At 40.1% G+C, this 16406-nt stretch overlaps 1 protein-coding gene across 1 annotated transcript in view; it reads left to right on the forward strand.

Annotated features, from left to right (window-relative positions):
• igdcc3 (immunoglobulin superfamily, DCC subclass, member 3) overlaps positions 1 to 11330 on the forward strand; it is a 51629-nt gene extending 40299 nt beyond the window's left edge. The window contains exons 8-14 of the mRNA XM_034526237.1: positions 6504 to 6751; positions 7986 to 8150; positions 8350 to 8538; positions 8820 to 8924; positions 9669 to 9804; positions 9958 to 10165; positions 10904 to 11330. Of these exons, the coding sequence (XP_034382128.1) occupies positions 6504 to 6751; positions 7986 to 8150; positions 8350 to 8538; positions 8820 to 8924; positions 9669 to 9804; positions 9958 to 10165; positions 10904 to 11029 (1177 nt within the window). The 3' untranslated portion in view covers positions 11030 to 11330. The remainder of the gene's footprint in view (positions 1 to 6503; positions 6752 to 7985; positions 8151 to 8349; positions 8539 to 8819; positions 8925 to 9668; positions 9805 to 9957; positions 10166 to 10903) is intronic.
• Positions 11331 to 16406: the final 5076 nt, after the last annotated feature.

Below are 16406 nucleotides of genomic sequence, written 5' to 3' on the forward strand. Positions count from 1 at the left end.
AAGAACACATTACAGTATAATTCATGATCACAGTCTCTTATTTAATATTACTTTACTATCTAACCCTGTGTACTACAAAATATTAATATACACAGACTAGTGTTGCCACACACTGCTCTCTGGACTGCGTTTGCTTGTAACAAGTGCTAACACGTATTCTTATTGTTGATTAATCTGTAGATATCTTACTTTTTTACTAATAGATTAATATTTTTGGTATTTAAATAGTATAAATGTGTATTACAATATCCTAAAGCCTGAGATGACGTGTTTTGGCCGACCAAAAGTCCCAAACCAAAATGTAGGTAATTTACTGTAATTGAAGTACCGTGAAAACCAGCAAATTCACATTTGTAAAATCAGTACAAGGCAGTAATTTTGGATGTTTATAAAAATTGTTTGCAAAAAATGAATATACATAATTTTGGACTAATTGATTAATAGACAAATCATCTCAGCTCTACTTGCACATTTATTTCCAATCATAACAATGTCTATAAAGGGGATATAGACAGGACTACACAGGACTTGAAACCCACAGGCCAGGATGTCCCTCGTGTTGTCTGGTAACACAGCTAAAACAAGTTGTTTGGGTTAGGAAAATAATTTGGTTTTGATATTGATAAAGTCAATTTCAAGCACAAGATGCATTGAAGATGCAGTTTCACGAAGCGGAACCGAGTGCTTACAGTTGCCTAAACATAACGGGAAGAATACTATCCTTTTCTACTTGTTGTGGGGAGAATAAACTAAATGTGTTCACAGTGAACAATTTCAACAGTTTTTTTTTTGTTCAGATTAGTTTGTATTAAATGGGGCCACAGTAGCTCAGGCAGTGGGCACATGGCCAGAGAGCCTGAGGGTTGCCGCTCAGACCAAGTACGGTTTCTTACAAAATGCAAATGTTATGCTGCTAGTCACATTACATGAGGTTATGTTGTCATAGCTGACACATGTCAGTCTGACTCATGTTTGTCTGATTATCCATTACATGACGTACATCTAATGCACAAACATTGCAGGAGCTTGGGAGAGAAACATTCTCCCACCGAGCTATAGCCATCCCATACATGTCAGTTGTACATGACATTTTGCAGAGGGATGTTTGGAGAGTTCATAGTTTTACCTGAAGCTGAAAAAAAAACATGTGTGTTGTTGTAGTGGAGGTCCCGAAAAAGTGGGAACATAATGTGTGATAGGGCACAATTTACCTCGTAAACCAAGCCAAAACAAAATAATGATTTGCAAATTATATTCAACAGCTCTGGGCAGCACAACAATTGTATTATTATATATATATATATATATATATATATATATATATATATATATATATATATATATATATATTCATATACATACTCGGATACTGGAAGCTTGTATGTACAGTGTTTATATACAGTGTAAATTGTGTTTCTGGTGGGAAAAACTGTATGTGTGTGTGTGTGTGTGTGTGTGTGTGGTGTGTGTGTGTGTTTGTGTAAAAATATACATACGCTGAGTTTTCTCCCTTCAGCATCCCTCATGACGCTGACCTTCAAAAGCAAATCGGACAAGGGAAGGAAGGGGAATCGATTGTACATTTCATTCACACACACGCATGCACACACATTAATCAAAAAACAAGTGAGCCTCATATGTGCACAAGTAGCCCTGCGGTGCATGCCATCATTCATTTTGTGCACATGCATAGTCAAACATGAAAATTCACAAAGTGTGTTGCGCCCTTTACACCTTGTCTGCACGCAAGTGTGACACACAAACACACGCGAGGAAGACACAGCGTCGTGAAACGCTGCATGAGAGGAGCTGATAAGCTGCTTCTGTAAACAGACTGATGCTCAGTGTGAAGTTGTGTGTCTCAACAGGCCTTCGTACAAACACCTGCTCACATGATCGAACAAAAACACACACACTATTGCTACCCCATTCATTATTGGCCCTCGCTGACAAGGTAAAGCATGTTATTGTGGCTATTTGAAGCTGTTGCTAATTATGTATAAAGACTCGCCTCTCTCTTAAGTCTCTAACGTTAACACATGTAAACCATGTACAACCTGTGTTCTCACATCAGGCAAAGGTCTAATAAACATTGAAATAAACAACCTTTGTTATTTTAAAAGTGATACTGTAACTGATGATGACAACAAAATCTGATTCTTTTTTTGTGGCGAATGAAGAGAGAGAGATCCCATGAGATTTATTTGTAATTTACTCTCTTTTTCTCAATCACTTAGATGACGAGGATCCTTTTTACATTGGCGTAGAGAGAATTTAAGTGGTATAGTAAAGAAACAAACATTCATCAAGTGTGTGTGTGTGAGTGCCGTGGTGTGTTTTATAATTAATGACCAACATCTGAAGGAACAGGCAACCGCACAAACCTGGACATTTCGTACTTTTTCTTTTCTTTTTTCTTCTCTTTCTTTCACCCAGACCTGCCTTTCTTGTTTGCGGCCCCTCTCTGTGTCCCACATCCCCCTTCTGCCCCCATTATAAAGAGCTGGGGCCTGGGCATTGGCCTTGAACTCTGACCCCGGCTGTAATCAGTCATATCCCTTGGCCCTTCCCTCCTCTCAGGCCACAGACAACTCATTGCTCCTCCCCTCCCCTCCCCCTTCCCCACCTCTTCCTCCTGTTCTCTCTTTGTCCTCATATTTTTTCCACCTTCCCTCTTGCTGGATCTAGAATGGCCACACTGGCTTTTGGTGGGGTGCTGCTCAAAAACAACAGAGAGTAAACACAGCCGAACAACAGAACCAGAGCTCCACTGTCAATCACTTATTCATCAATCTGTGAAATGACCTTGAACTGATGGGTAAATGATGGTGTCAACCTGTCAGGACCAGACAGCATGGCTTTGGAGCTCATGTGAGACAAAACAACCACAAATGTAGGCCAAACCCCTTTCAAAATGCTTTAAGAGGGGTTTCCATCCTTCTTTTTTCCGTTCACATTGTATGGGTCTTTGATGGCCGAGCTCTGCTGTTGCATGTTAATGTTTTCTAAAACTGAATGTCCAAACAATTTATTTGAAAAAGTATTTAAAGTTTTAAAAGAGAGGTCCATTTTGTGACCTCCTCTCTAGGAATATAATGGCTGTATAATAATTAAGTACAATATTTTGATAAAAAGTATCCAAAGGATTTTCAATGCATAAATGTATGCTTTGTTTCTGTTCTGTTTTCATCAATTTATCACAACTGTGATGCAACCTAAAACTAATTATTCTAAAACGTTCGGCATTCATCAGGTCTGAGAAATATCCTGATACAGGAAGAAATGTGGTTTACATTTCCAGTTTTCCGCAGCAGAGCACGAAAAAGTAACACCTACTTCAAACAGAGACACTCTGCTCCTTATTTGCCCAATTATTTTTAGAAAGTGTCCAAAGCACCACGGTATCTGCTCGCCAAAGTGAAACCAAAACACAGAATCTTGTGGAGAACAATTGTACATTAAGTCATAGCCAAACACACTATCAATAAAGTTAAAATAATCATATATTCTGATACTAATGTTTAAACCTCTGAAGCTTTTATTCTTGAATTTGGAAAGGACGTTTTGACAACAGGTGTGGAATTTCATAAATTCAGCAGGATCGGTGTGTGTGTAACTGGCTCGGCATGTACACACACACAAACAACGTCTTGTGAAACTTCCCTGCATTCCCCTCACACACTCAGGAGGCCCATCCAGGCCCGGTGGTATCCGGGTAGTGCATCCCCGGGGGCCTCTTTGCTGCGTGCGTCTGTGTCGTCTGGTCAGGGCTGCCTGTCTGCAAACACTCCATCAATCGCTGATATGAAAGGCTGTCAGAAATGTGATGTTGAGTAGAGAGCTGAGGGCCGGCGACTGCTGCCACTTCCGGGGTCAGAGGTGGGATTGGCTTGGAGAGGGTTAAATACAGAGCGCCTCTTTGACCTGATAATTATCCAGATTGAATCCACCTGGTAGACAAGAGAGGATAACTTCACCAATTCTGACCAAGATTAGAAAAGTACTGTAATTGTAGCCCAGTACATCAATTTTGAAAAGGAAATGGAATGATTCACATTACATTAAATTACGTTACATGTCATTTAGCTGACGCTTTTATCCAAAGCGACTTACAATAAGTGCATTAAACCATGAGTCCAAACTCAGAACAACAAGAATCAAGCAAGTACAGCTACAAGTCGATTTGCAGAAGCCGAGCGAAGTGAACGGGCTGGGGTGTACGGTTTGACCATGTCCTGGATTTAGACCGGACACGATCTGTTCGCAGCACGGTACGCAAGTACCAATGTTTTGAAGCGGATGCGGGCGGCCACCGGTAACCAGTGAAGGTCGCGGAGGAGCGGATTAGTGTGGGTAAATTTCGGGAGGTTGAAGACCAGTCGAGCAGCTGCATTCTGGATGAGCTGTAGAGGTCGAATGGCATTAGCAGGTAGACCTGCCAGGAGGGAGTTACAGTAGTCTAGACGCGAGATGACCAGAGCCTGGACCAGAACCTGTGCCGCCTTCTGAGTGAGAAGAGGTCGTATTCTCCTAATGTTGTACAGCATGTACCTACATTCACTTCTCCATCCTGCCCGCTGACCCAGAAGAGCACCCCCGATTCTTACAAATCCATCCTCACAAACCACGCTGAGGCTGGTGTGACTTCTGTCCAGAGCTGAAAGGCCACTTTCCTCATGTCCCATTTCACATGTCCAAGAAGGTCACCAGTGACAGACCACGAACACCGCACATGGCTGACATGTTGTTCTTTCTATGAACGGCATGCTTTTCCTTATGGGATACCATTTTGATTTAATACACAGAGGATCCAACCTGTCAATCAAAGAAAGATGACAATCAGTTCGACAGGTTGTTACAAACATCAAGTGACAGATTAGGCGGGATGCTGCAGGATATGTTGAACTCCTGTGGCATTCAATTCTTGTTTTTACAGTAAAGAACTTGAGGCCAGAGACTTTTTTTTCCCTTTATTAGAAAGATGCTTCAAATCTGTTAAAATGCCATGACCTGGGGCTAGAGAAAAGGAACAAAGCCAAGTCAAGTGCTTCCACATTTCCAAAGTGTATTCATTATGTGTATTTTCACTTTTCTCCCACACATATTATACATTAACTATAGCAAAATGGCCTTGGTATGAAAATGGCAAGGAGTAATGTTTTGCACCACAGGGTGTCATTTAAATAATTATTTATTTTGCCTTTTGCCTTCAGACAAATAAGAGTGAATTACGTATTCTCGTCTCATAACTCCTACTCAGCTTGTACACACATACACACACAATGCTTATATTTATTCTATAACAGAAGACCGGTCCGGAGGGAAGGAAGAAGAAGCAGAGATACAGTAGATAGACAAAGAGCAGAGTGGTGAAGGTACAACAGTGAGGAGCGATGGTTGCAAGAAAGAATATAGAGAGAAGGCATTGAGTGTGTGAGTTTGTGTGTGTGTGTGTGTGTGTGTGTGTGTGTGTGTGTGTGTGTGTGTGTGTGTGTGTGTGTGTGTGTGTGTGTCTATAGGTATAGTGATGAAGTGAGAACATATGGATGGATGGACAGCGAGGGAGAGATGAAAGGTTTCACTGAGGCAGGCAAAGTAAAAAAAAATGAAGTGAAATAGATTTGTTCTCCAACAAGAGCTCTAGCAGGAGAAAGTGAGCCCTCATAAATACTGCTGCTATCTGTGTGGCTTTATCTTTTACTCACTCAAAGACACACATCCAAACTCAAAACCTTATTTAGGTAATTCATTTCTGGCAGCCAAGTCACAAGTTCCTTCGCAAGCGTAAAACCTAAACAACACAGTGTGATGCTTTACTGCCGCAGTAGATCAAATGGTTATTTAAGAGGAAAAGATTTGTCAAATGTCAGCAAAATATTTCAAAAGCTAGTAAAAACTGATTTTGACTCATTTTTCATGAGAATAGTGTCACAATGTGATACTTTATTCAGCACACAACCCTCAAGGAATAAGTTATTTTCTACAGATTTCAACCAACAGAGGATGTCATGTGTACAGATTGTAAAGCCCTCTGAGGCAAATATGTATTGTTGGGCGATACAAATCTGTGACTTTGGACGATATAATATTAATTAATTTGAATTGAAATGTTTACTGTGATACAATATACATAACTCAATAATACAATACAACAATACATTCTTCTAAATTACATGTTTTACTTGCTTTATAGCTAAAATAGGCAGATTTACAATCTGAAACAATTATCATGTGCAACAATAATGTAACACTATGACACCATGAGTACTTCTTAAGGAAACATTTAATGACAAGTACTTTTAATAAAGAACTATTAAACAGTATAGTTGACCTTGTGGATATGCAAAATGTACTTTAGATGTCTCATATATAGGCATATACAGTCAACTGAATATATAGATAAACTAAACTATACATAGAGAAACTAAACTTCCCAATTTCTTTTTTTCTTTCTTTCTTTCTTTCCTTCCTGTTGCACCTCTCCTCTCCTTCTCTTCTCACAGCACACTGACGATATATGGTATCAGCCAGGATGACGAGGCCATCTACCAGTGTATCGCTGAGAACAGCGCTGGCTCCACACAGGCCAGTGCCCGCCTCACCGTGCTCTGGGCTGACGGACTGCCCGGTGAGCCAACCCATGTGCAGGCCGAGGCCCTCTCACCCACCAACATCCAGGTGTCCTGGAGGGAGCCCAATCAAAACACCCAAGACATCATCGGTTATGTGCTCCACATCCGCAGAACTTCAGGTGGGTTGCACTCAAGATCTAAGTAGTTATATGCAATAGATTACATAAAAATAAATCACTATAAAATTGGACCGTGTCAAAAAGCTGATAAGATAGATGGCAGTGACATTGATAGCGAGGGCCCCAAATCACAGAAACTATTTACGCGCACTGCTTACACGCAGATGCCAAATGGCCCTTTTCATAAATGATTGTCACGCTCCTCTTTCATGCTTCGTGTGGTGTTCCTTGTGATTAATCGAATGTGTCAAAATTTCCCGCAAGGGAAATTATCTAATTTTGCAAGTTTCAGTTTGCATCTTGCAAATTTGATGAAACGGGCCACAGACGAATATACACACACCTATTAACGGTCTCCGTTGCAGATTATGGAAACTATGATAAATGCACAGCGTTTTTAGTGTTTCCCATCTCATTTACATGACTTTCATTTGGAAGATACTTTTGTCCATAGCTACTTACAGTATTAGGAAAAAGCAGAAGGGAAATGCATCCCTCCCAACAAACAACTACAAGTGTGTTCAGTGCTACAGTGTAAGTCCCCACACTCCACTATCCTGATGGATATAATAAGGACGTTAGGACCAAACTTACCTTGGGATCCATATGTGTTTACGATTGGTATGGTGCTTCCTCTGTGTGCCCATACATGCATATGTGCATGCTTGTTTATGAGCATGCAGCGTATTTGTTTACGGCTTTTGGCAAGCGTATGTGTGTGTGTGTGTGTGTGTGTGCGTGTGTGATTGTTTTTTTTGTGTGTGCCGAGGGTCTTGTAGTGCCTGCTGCTGTTCTCCTCACTAGTTTTATCAGACGGATAATTAAGGGCCCCGGGGACCAACCAATAGGATCTGCTGTTATTATCCTTCCAAGACGGTATGGGCCAATAGGTTGAGGGGTGGAGGTGCATATTGGTTATGGTTGGTTGTCTCCGGCTTGAGAGCAATAAAAATGCTTTAACACGTCCTTTGCAACTCCACTTTTTACCACCTCCATCTCCTAACTCTGCAATTCAGCCAACCATCACAATTTAGTTCAAACAAGATTAGCTATTAACTAACAGAGCGGCTCTGATAAAACCAGTGAAAAGGGCAATAATCATAAAATAATGACAGAAACCAATTGTATTTATTGTTTCCCCATATTCCATCACTTTAATGCATACTGTTGCTTTTCTTTTCCAGTTAATTTCATTTGATATCCTCCTTTACCTCCCCCATGTTTCCTCCTTCAGACCCAGCGGAGATGGAGTATGAGGAGGCCGTCAGTAAGGTGACACTGCAGCAAATCATCAGAGACCTGGAGCCCTCCACCTGTTACACCTTCTACGTCAAGGCCTACACATCCCACGGGGCCAGCAAACCATCAGACCGTGTCACAGAGAGCACTCATGGGGAGGGTGAGCTGGAAGCAGAGCACGCACCAACACACTGATTTGTTGCCAATAATAGACATTAATATGAACGGTTTACAGTGGAAAAATATATATTTACTGCACACTAGGTGTCATAACTCAAGTTGCAAAATAATAGCTGTCAGTGCTGCTACTATTATATTGTTATACAACTTTGGTTGACGGTCTGTATTTTATGTTGCAGTGCCAGCACCTCCTTCCCTCTACACCAAGGTGGTTAACAGCAGTGTTATACAAGCAAGGTGGGAACCCTCCTCCAAGATGGCCCAACATCAAGGCTTCAGGCTGTATTACAGAAGAGCCCACACACTGCTGTTCACTGGTCCCATCACATTCCCTCGCAACGTCACCCAGTACAACGTCACTCAGCTCGGTGAGATGTGTAGTTTCTTAGAACTACAACTTATTGTGTAATAGCAAACATGATTTGCTTTTTTTTTATCTGACTTTGCTGTTTCTTTGATCTTAATTGCCATTGTAATCGTCATTAAATGAGCCACATTGATAGTTTGTTCTGGTCTTGTAAACATGCATTTCACAATATCTCTGTGGAACTGTGCTGACGATGGACCTAGGACTAAAAACACACTCCTACCTCAAGAGGGGTGTGCTTCATTCATTAGCTTACCATCTTTTCCTGTCTGTGTTGTCCAGATCCTACACTGCCTTATGAGATAAAGCTTCTTGCATTCAACGAACACGGAGATGGCAACGCGACCTTGCGATTGGTTTCACTTCGGGAGGCAGTGGAGAAAACTGGTGATTGTCTTACCAAACCAAGCAGAGCCACGTGCAGCTACACCACCAGTGCATCCAAGTTTAATCTGTTCAAGCTGACCATCACAGACACATACACACATGCACAGCTCCCTGACGTAGTGTTGGAGTATGATTTATCACAAAAAGGCAGCACCATCAAATACGTTAAATGTTTTAAGCACACATCTACAAAATCCACAGATTAGTGTTAATATAGTATGATTTGAGTGATTTAACATGTAACCTGTTTGAATCAATTAATAATAATTAAAACAATTAAAATGTAAATACACTTTGAAAGCTAAAAATATTGGTATCATGTTTGAGTGGGAATGTTTGGGACTTCCCGAGACACCATTAAAAAAATGAAACCTGGGTGTGACTAAAATAAAAATATACTGTTGTCTCCAAAACAAACTTTAAATAGAGAGGAGTGGCTTTAACCTCAGATGGAGAAACCGTATAAGAAAGCGGTCGAATGTTCAACTGGTCTCCGGAGGTTATCTCCAGCAGGTTCTTTGCTTGAAGAATAAACTCTATTGCATCGAACTCTGACCGTTTCCAGGGCTTACTTCAAACATCGTTGGGACACCAATAGTTAGTAATAAGCGAATAGACGAAGTGTTGGAGCAGTAGTTTAGACTTCTTCAACTGGCCCAGCCTGAGCTTTTGCTCTCCAACACTAGTCTTGTTTGCACAAACATTTGTGGTGGTTTGACTGTGAGGTTTTCTGTATCTTCTCAGTGTTGGATGCCCCATGCGACTGTGTGAAAGATGAACAGAGCAAAACATCCACTACAGGCATCGTAATCGGCATTCACATTGGAGTCACCTGCATCATCTTCTGTGTGCTCTTCCTCGTGTTCAGCTACCGCGGCAGGTCAGTACCAACATGACGTGTAAACGCACCAAAAACAAAAGGGCCGCAATGGAATAACTTGCCAATCATTGTTGATGAAGGTAATTGTCATGTGGTTATCATGTGTGTGCAGCTGACAAGAGTTTTCTGTGTGTGTGTTCATGTAATCCACAGGTTAGTGATGTGTAAGACGGTTCAGGCCACCCCCCAGGCGGGGCACAGCGCAGTGTTGGAAGCCTCTTCCTCTTCCCAGGGGGCCTCTGGGCAGAATGGGGCTGCCAGGAGAAAGATGGAGGTCAATGGCAGCGCTGCGGGGAAGAAAGTGGCCGACAGCAACGAGCTGGAGAGACTTTTCACTCAACCCACACAAGATACATGCATGGTGAGGCCTGATAGAAAGAAATGAACTGGAAGCCATTATGTGTGATAGATAAAGATATTTTAAAGGTTAAGTTTATTTCAGCTTGGGTTATATTTATTTTTGTTGATATAGTATATTTTTGTATATTCTTGCTTTGTTTGTCCTACCATACTTGTCATAGTTATGCACATTCATGGTTTTCCTGTTGAGATATTATTAACAACATCACAGGTGAGCTCACTTGCTAGTCCGGGCTTTTTAAATTTAGGGTCTTCTGATCACTGGTGTTTCTTGCCCCACTGGACCTATTCTCAGAAGTTACTTTTGTGAGTGCAGTGTTATTGTAACTGATATAATTGATGCCCGGAGTGCAAAAATAAAACCCATGGTAGAATAAAGGTGTAGTGTTTTACTTAAATTCTTACTCATGCCCAATTTATTTTTAATAAGCATAACTTATCCAGCTACAGTTTATAATGCCTTCATAATAGTCTGATAAAAGCATAAAAAAAACTACATTGAAGAAAAGCATTAACTAAGACAATAAACAAAAGCCTTAACTGCACTAACGTTTGTTTATTACACAACAAAGAAGCGGGGCATCCTGCTGGCTAGGAGTCCTGCCATGTATATGTGGCAGGACCTTTGTTGTTTGTCATTTGTTTTCCGTCTATTTCTTCATCTGTGGGCCGAAATGTCCAATGAATGATTTAAATGCACTCTCTATGTAACCCTATTTAATTATGCATGTGCTTTCAGTCCGACTCCTACGTGCTGAATGACGCCCAGCTGTCTACGATACCGCTGGACAAGTTTTCGGTGGAGCGAGAGACGCATTTCCAGCAGCCTCCATCAACGGGAGCGGGTCGGCATGACCAAGGCTAAGCTTATGAAGGCCATTTCACAGGATGGTGTGCACAGAGACTCTTCTCTCACTCAGGTTGACAAGTGTTTCCTTTCAAAGTAGTTTTTCCTTTCGTACAAAGATTTTATCTTCGGTAAGTTAAGAAGTTCTAGAAAATCTAGGTCAACATTGGAGTGTTTTTGGCTTGAAGTTTGGGAGAGCTTTCTTCTGACGGACGGTTGCTTCTAGCCAGGCAGGCCAGTTAAATGTTTTTTTTAATTATTTTGAAATTTGGACTTTTGCTATTCACATAATAGATTCCCCAGAATGTCCTTCTTCTACAATGAGGATTTTATTTTTAAGTTTATATATATATATATATATATATATATCACTTATATGTCAAAGTGGCTATCTCTACTTTTCTGTGGATGTCAAAGACTCCTGCTGCCTGCTCTCACCTACCAATGATCACACCTTCTCGCACACAGAAGACCTCAGCCTTCGTCCAGGGATTCAATGTGTTCTGTATCAGGACTTTTTTTCAGTGATATTGACACTTTTTTATGCGTTCTCTGCCTTCATACAGGCAATAGACTTGGCTGTCTGAACCTTACTATTGAACAAAAACCTACCTCAGCCGGAATGAATGTCTTGAGGGAAGCTTTTCGGGACTTTACCTTCCCCTGTGCTCACAATTACTTTACATGCGGAGGAACTGATTGGTTTGAAAATTACAGGATCAGGTGCCGCCCTACCTCAGATGTCAGGAATCGTCTCTCTTCTTCTTGACGAAGCAAAACGAACAAAAAACGAGTATCCAACATAAAGCACTTCCAAATGCTGATGTTAATGTTCTACCTCAAAATAACAATGTTAATGTTGTCGCTGTTGTTGTTGTTGTTTGTCTGTTTATTGCATAATGAAAAACCCTCTTTTCCCCGTCTGTGAAATCGCGGCTTCCCCTCGGTTGATGAATATGGTATTTGTAGATATAATGTCAGTACCTCATGCAAGTTGACAGACTGATAACACGTTGTATGAATTACAGTATGTTAGTTAGGACGATGCTCTTACATTGTAAGCCTTTTTTTTACAAACAAAAGATCATTATCTTTTTTTTCTTCAGTTGAATGAATAGAGCGTTAGCGATACATTGCATTTCTACTGATATTTCCAGGACTATTCACCATCCAATGAGACCTGATACATAATGTTCAATTGGACAAGAGCAAATCAAATACGTGTCTAAAATTAGCCATGATTGAATTGTGTGTATATTTGTGTGTGCAGATGTGTTTTATTGATTGAATGAATGTTTTCATACATATGTGATGTTTGTAAAAAAGAAAATTAAGCACAAATCTTATCAATATGTCCCAAGTGTAATGTGTTAAAGGAATAGTTTGAAATTTTGGGACAAACAATTTTTTTATTTTTAGCTGTCAGTTAGATGATGCCACTCTTGTGTCTCGGTGTTTATCTGTAAAGCTTCATCATAGCCGAACTTAGCATGTTCAGAACAGGACATAACTTTCCCTAAAATCACAACTTGTTATATTCACATGACTGTTTGAGCACAACATAAACACATAAGATATTACATACATTATTATTACATAATTAGTGAGCTGTAGAGGTGCTGGTTTTGTGAACTTTGGCAAGCTGTTTCTCCTCGCTTCAAGTATTTGTGCTGAGCTAAGTTAATTAAACATGTGCATGTATAGGGGAAATGTGTATATCTTCTTGGTTAGATGAGAAGATTTAGCAGACAGTTAGCCTAGCTTAGCATAAAAACTAGACAGTGTGTTTCTCAAAATGTTCAACTATTCCTATGATTTAAATTGGCTGCAGTGTATTTCTAACCTCATTCTGGATATTTCTTGCTGCAGTGCTCTTAGTGATTTTAATTTCACGTCACATTATCTGCCTCCTTTTTAAAACAAAGTAGTAGCCTTTCAGACTTGCGGTGCCCAGGAGACATTACAGTTGCTGATCATGCTTGACTATTGTTAGTCTCTTCCCAAAACCACAACTGCTGCTTTGCCTTCTCCCTCCTGTCAACACTGAAAGTGCTTCAGGAACACCGCGTTTATAATGTCGCTGGATGTTGACGACCACAGACAGAGAGCTGGCGGAGGGAGATAGATGTTGTTGGGTATCTACTATCACTGGGCTTCTCTCTGTGTTGTCACAGACTGTACAGGACTTGCTCTGATGCATTATGGTTACCTACCTCAACACGGTTTTTGGCCTTAATCTCAGGTCGATGAAGGAAACATACAGAGTATGAACAATGGAGTAGAGTGATACACCCACATATATAAATGTATATATTGCAATTGTCGCTACATGCTGGACAGACAGAAAGGGACGGTACACAAACAATGGAGGGAGAAATCTCTATATTGTGCTATTAAAACAGTTCAAGTTCATACTTAGTTTTTAGTGGATGTGAATGTGTAACTTCGGTTATCAGATGTTTTCTTTTTCATATCACAAGCTTTTAACTTTTTCTCACTGGTGTTTGACTTTATGTCCTCTTTTGAAAGTTAATTCATGAACTATGCTGCATTCACGTGATATCATAAAAAGTGTTTTTATCAGAGGTCCGACATCTTCTACTTTCCTCATCCTCTCACTTTTTCAGATGAACTAGTGAGTCATTTATATAAATGGTTTTATGGGTTACATTGTCCCATCCGTTTACCATACCTTTACTGCTTCACTTGAGTGAAAAACGTTACTTTACATTCTGCAAAGTCAGCAAATAACTTGTTTTTTACATGGAGCCAGAATTCCTCACATTACTTCTCAGATAGTCTGACTTACCTGATGTCGACTGTGGGCTTAAGTCTGCGTTTGGCTGCCTATTTTAGCCAGCATTCTCTTTGTCTCCCACTCTCTGCGCTTTATATTTTGTCAGGGCAACGTCGCTGCTTCGTGTGCTTAAAGAAATACAAACAAACCATATTATTTTTCCCCTGTAGAAATTTGAGAATTTGTGGAGCCAGATCTTAGATTAGATTATATTTTACTTTATTCATTCCCAGGGGGACATTTCTTGATCTTCCTTTAGCGCTGACACGTCACAGGTCTGGCTGGCTATGCAAGACAACCTGTCAGATAGTTTGGTGTGTTTGTTTAGCACACCAGACAGCTTTCTCCATTTTGCGTTAGCAAAGATAACAATTCTCCAGTTTATTGAGAGACAGCAGAGCATGTAATGAGTTAGATGGGCATTTTTATTTAAATTGATTCTTTTAATTTATAAGTAGCTATACCCTACTTGTTTGTATCTGGTTTGACACAACACAACTATGATCCTGGCTATCTAAATAGTGTGACTACACGGCTAGCATTGGGGCTAGCATCTTGGGCTAACACAGGAACACTACAGAGACCGGAATAACTCCAGGTTTTCCAGTTTTTCCCATTGTGCTGACATTGCGTGAATGCAGCATAAGGACTAGTGAAAAAATAAGAAATAGTTTTCAAAATACATATTTCAATAAATGTGTCTCTATTCACAGTAGTGTATCTCCTGATTGTCCACACCATGTGAGTGTTGTTTCTCTCCCCGCAACAGAGAATCACCTGCTTATTTGTTAGTTCTGCAAACCTGCATTATACACAGTTTCCATGCTCGTGATCATCCTAGGTACTGTCATGTTATGCCTTTCACATTTATTTGTTCATGTTTATCTGGTTACAGACTTTCTCCTTGCATCCATTTATTGTATTTAATTGTAAACCTTGGTGTTAATATCATGTTACAATAATGGTACTTGTCAAAATAGCAGAACAAATGTTTGAACCTAAATGTCTCCTGCTTGTATATTTATTAACTACCAGTGGGATATTTTCTCTCCAGGCTGCTGCAGCTTTAATCAGTTTTTCATTTTTTAGAGTAATTTCACAAGGGAAAAAAGTTGTGTTTTCCCCCTTCCTTACTTCCTTCCTTCCTTCCTTACTTCCTTACTTCCTTACTTCCTTCCTTCGGTGTAATTTAGGGTTAATCTCCTGCAGGTAATTGTCCACATCTCACCAGTGGATGTGACAGGTGTTAGTGCCATGTTGTTACCTGATTCACTGGTAATGTGGTGCAGTGACGACCATGTTTACGTGATTAGACTGTGATAGGTCAAGTTGTCGTTTTGCTGTATAATGTAAAAATCTGTGATTTAACAGAGCCCTCAAAGCTCTTCTCGCTGACTAACTGGTGCTGTAAGTACATCATCAGAAAAGCCCAGATAACCCCTACACTAACACAATTATTGTGTAGTGTTATTGGTGTTAGTGCTATATCACCAAACTCTGCTACTGTCAGTTAGCCAGCCTCCTTTTTTCTTTGTTCAAGAGTCTTGACCTTTGGACAGAGAGAGTTTGTGCTCAGGAACTCTCTGATCCTCTTAAATGTGCATCAGCAGGCCATGCTTGGACGATTTCTGAATTCTGCTCTGTGGCCAGTTCAGACACATTTGCTGTCAGGGATGCCTTCTTTGTTGGCCATTTATGTAAATAAGAGAAAGTGTTGGCAGGATGATGAGTATTTAACATTGTGTCCCCTGCTAGAAACAGAATCGTGCAATTTCTCAGAAAATAGTTCGACAGCTTTTATTGTGTCCTAAAAGTTGATGAAAACAAGCATATACAGAGTATCCATTAACATGAGGTTACGACTTCTGTGGGGAAATAATCTGCGACAACTTCAGGGAAATCACACTTTAGTTTTTTCTCAGTGGAAGATTACTGTTAAAGCCTCTAAATCCTTCACAAGTCTGCCTGGATTACCTTAGAAGTGATTGACTTCTATGGTAATGTGTCTCGATAACTAAAATGCTTCTGTAGTTCTGTTCATGCTGAAACAAATATTCAATCAATCGGTAGAAAGAAATATGTTACATTTAAGTCATTTTTCAAGCACAAAAGCCAAAAACTACCTGTTTCAAGAATTTGCTAATGTTCTTATATATTTCTATATCAGATGTGATGGCAAACTGAATATTTGGGTGATTTTAGACAAATCAAACGTTTAAAACAATTAGATTAGATTAGATTAGATTTAACTTTATTCATCCCGAGGGGTGAATTTCCTGAGGCAGCAGCAAAACATTTTTTACAAATATAGAATACAATAAAAAAGCAGCTGTAATCTATTCATTCTTCTAAGTTTCTCTCAAAAATGAAGGCGTCCTGACTGGGCATGTGCAGGATTTATTTTACATTGCCAGTACATGTCTCTAACTGTCTTATGCATTAACTTAACAAAGGTGACCAGATTGGACAGGCTAGATTGACATTGTCTCTATAGTGTTTGTTTGGATGTACAATACTGGAATTCAACGGTTGATCTCAATGGCGAGGATGTTTTGGGAAACCTGGAATACTCTCAATCTGGTTTCTCCAAAAATCCAA

The sequence above is a fragment of the Cyclopterus lumpus genome, chromosome 3 (assembly GCF_009769545.1).
Source record: "Cyclopterus lumpus isolate fCycLum1 chromosome 3, fCycLum1.pri, whole genome shotgun sequence".
NCBI classification, from domain to species: Eukaryota; Metazoa; Chordata; class Actinopteri; order Perciformes; family Cyclopteridae; genus Cyclopterus; species Cyclopterus lumpus.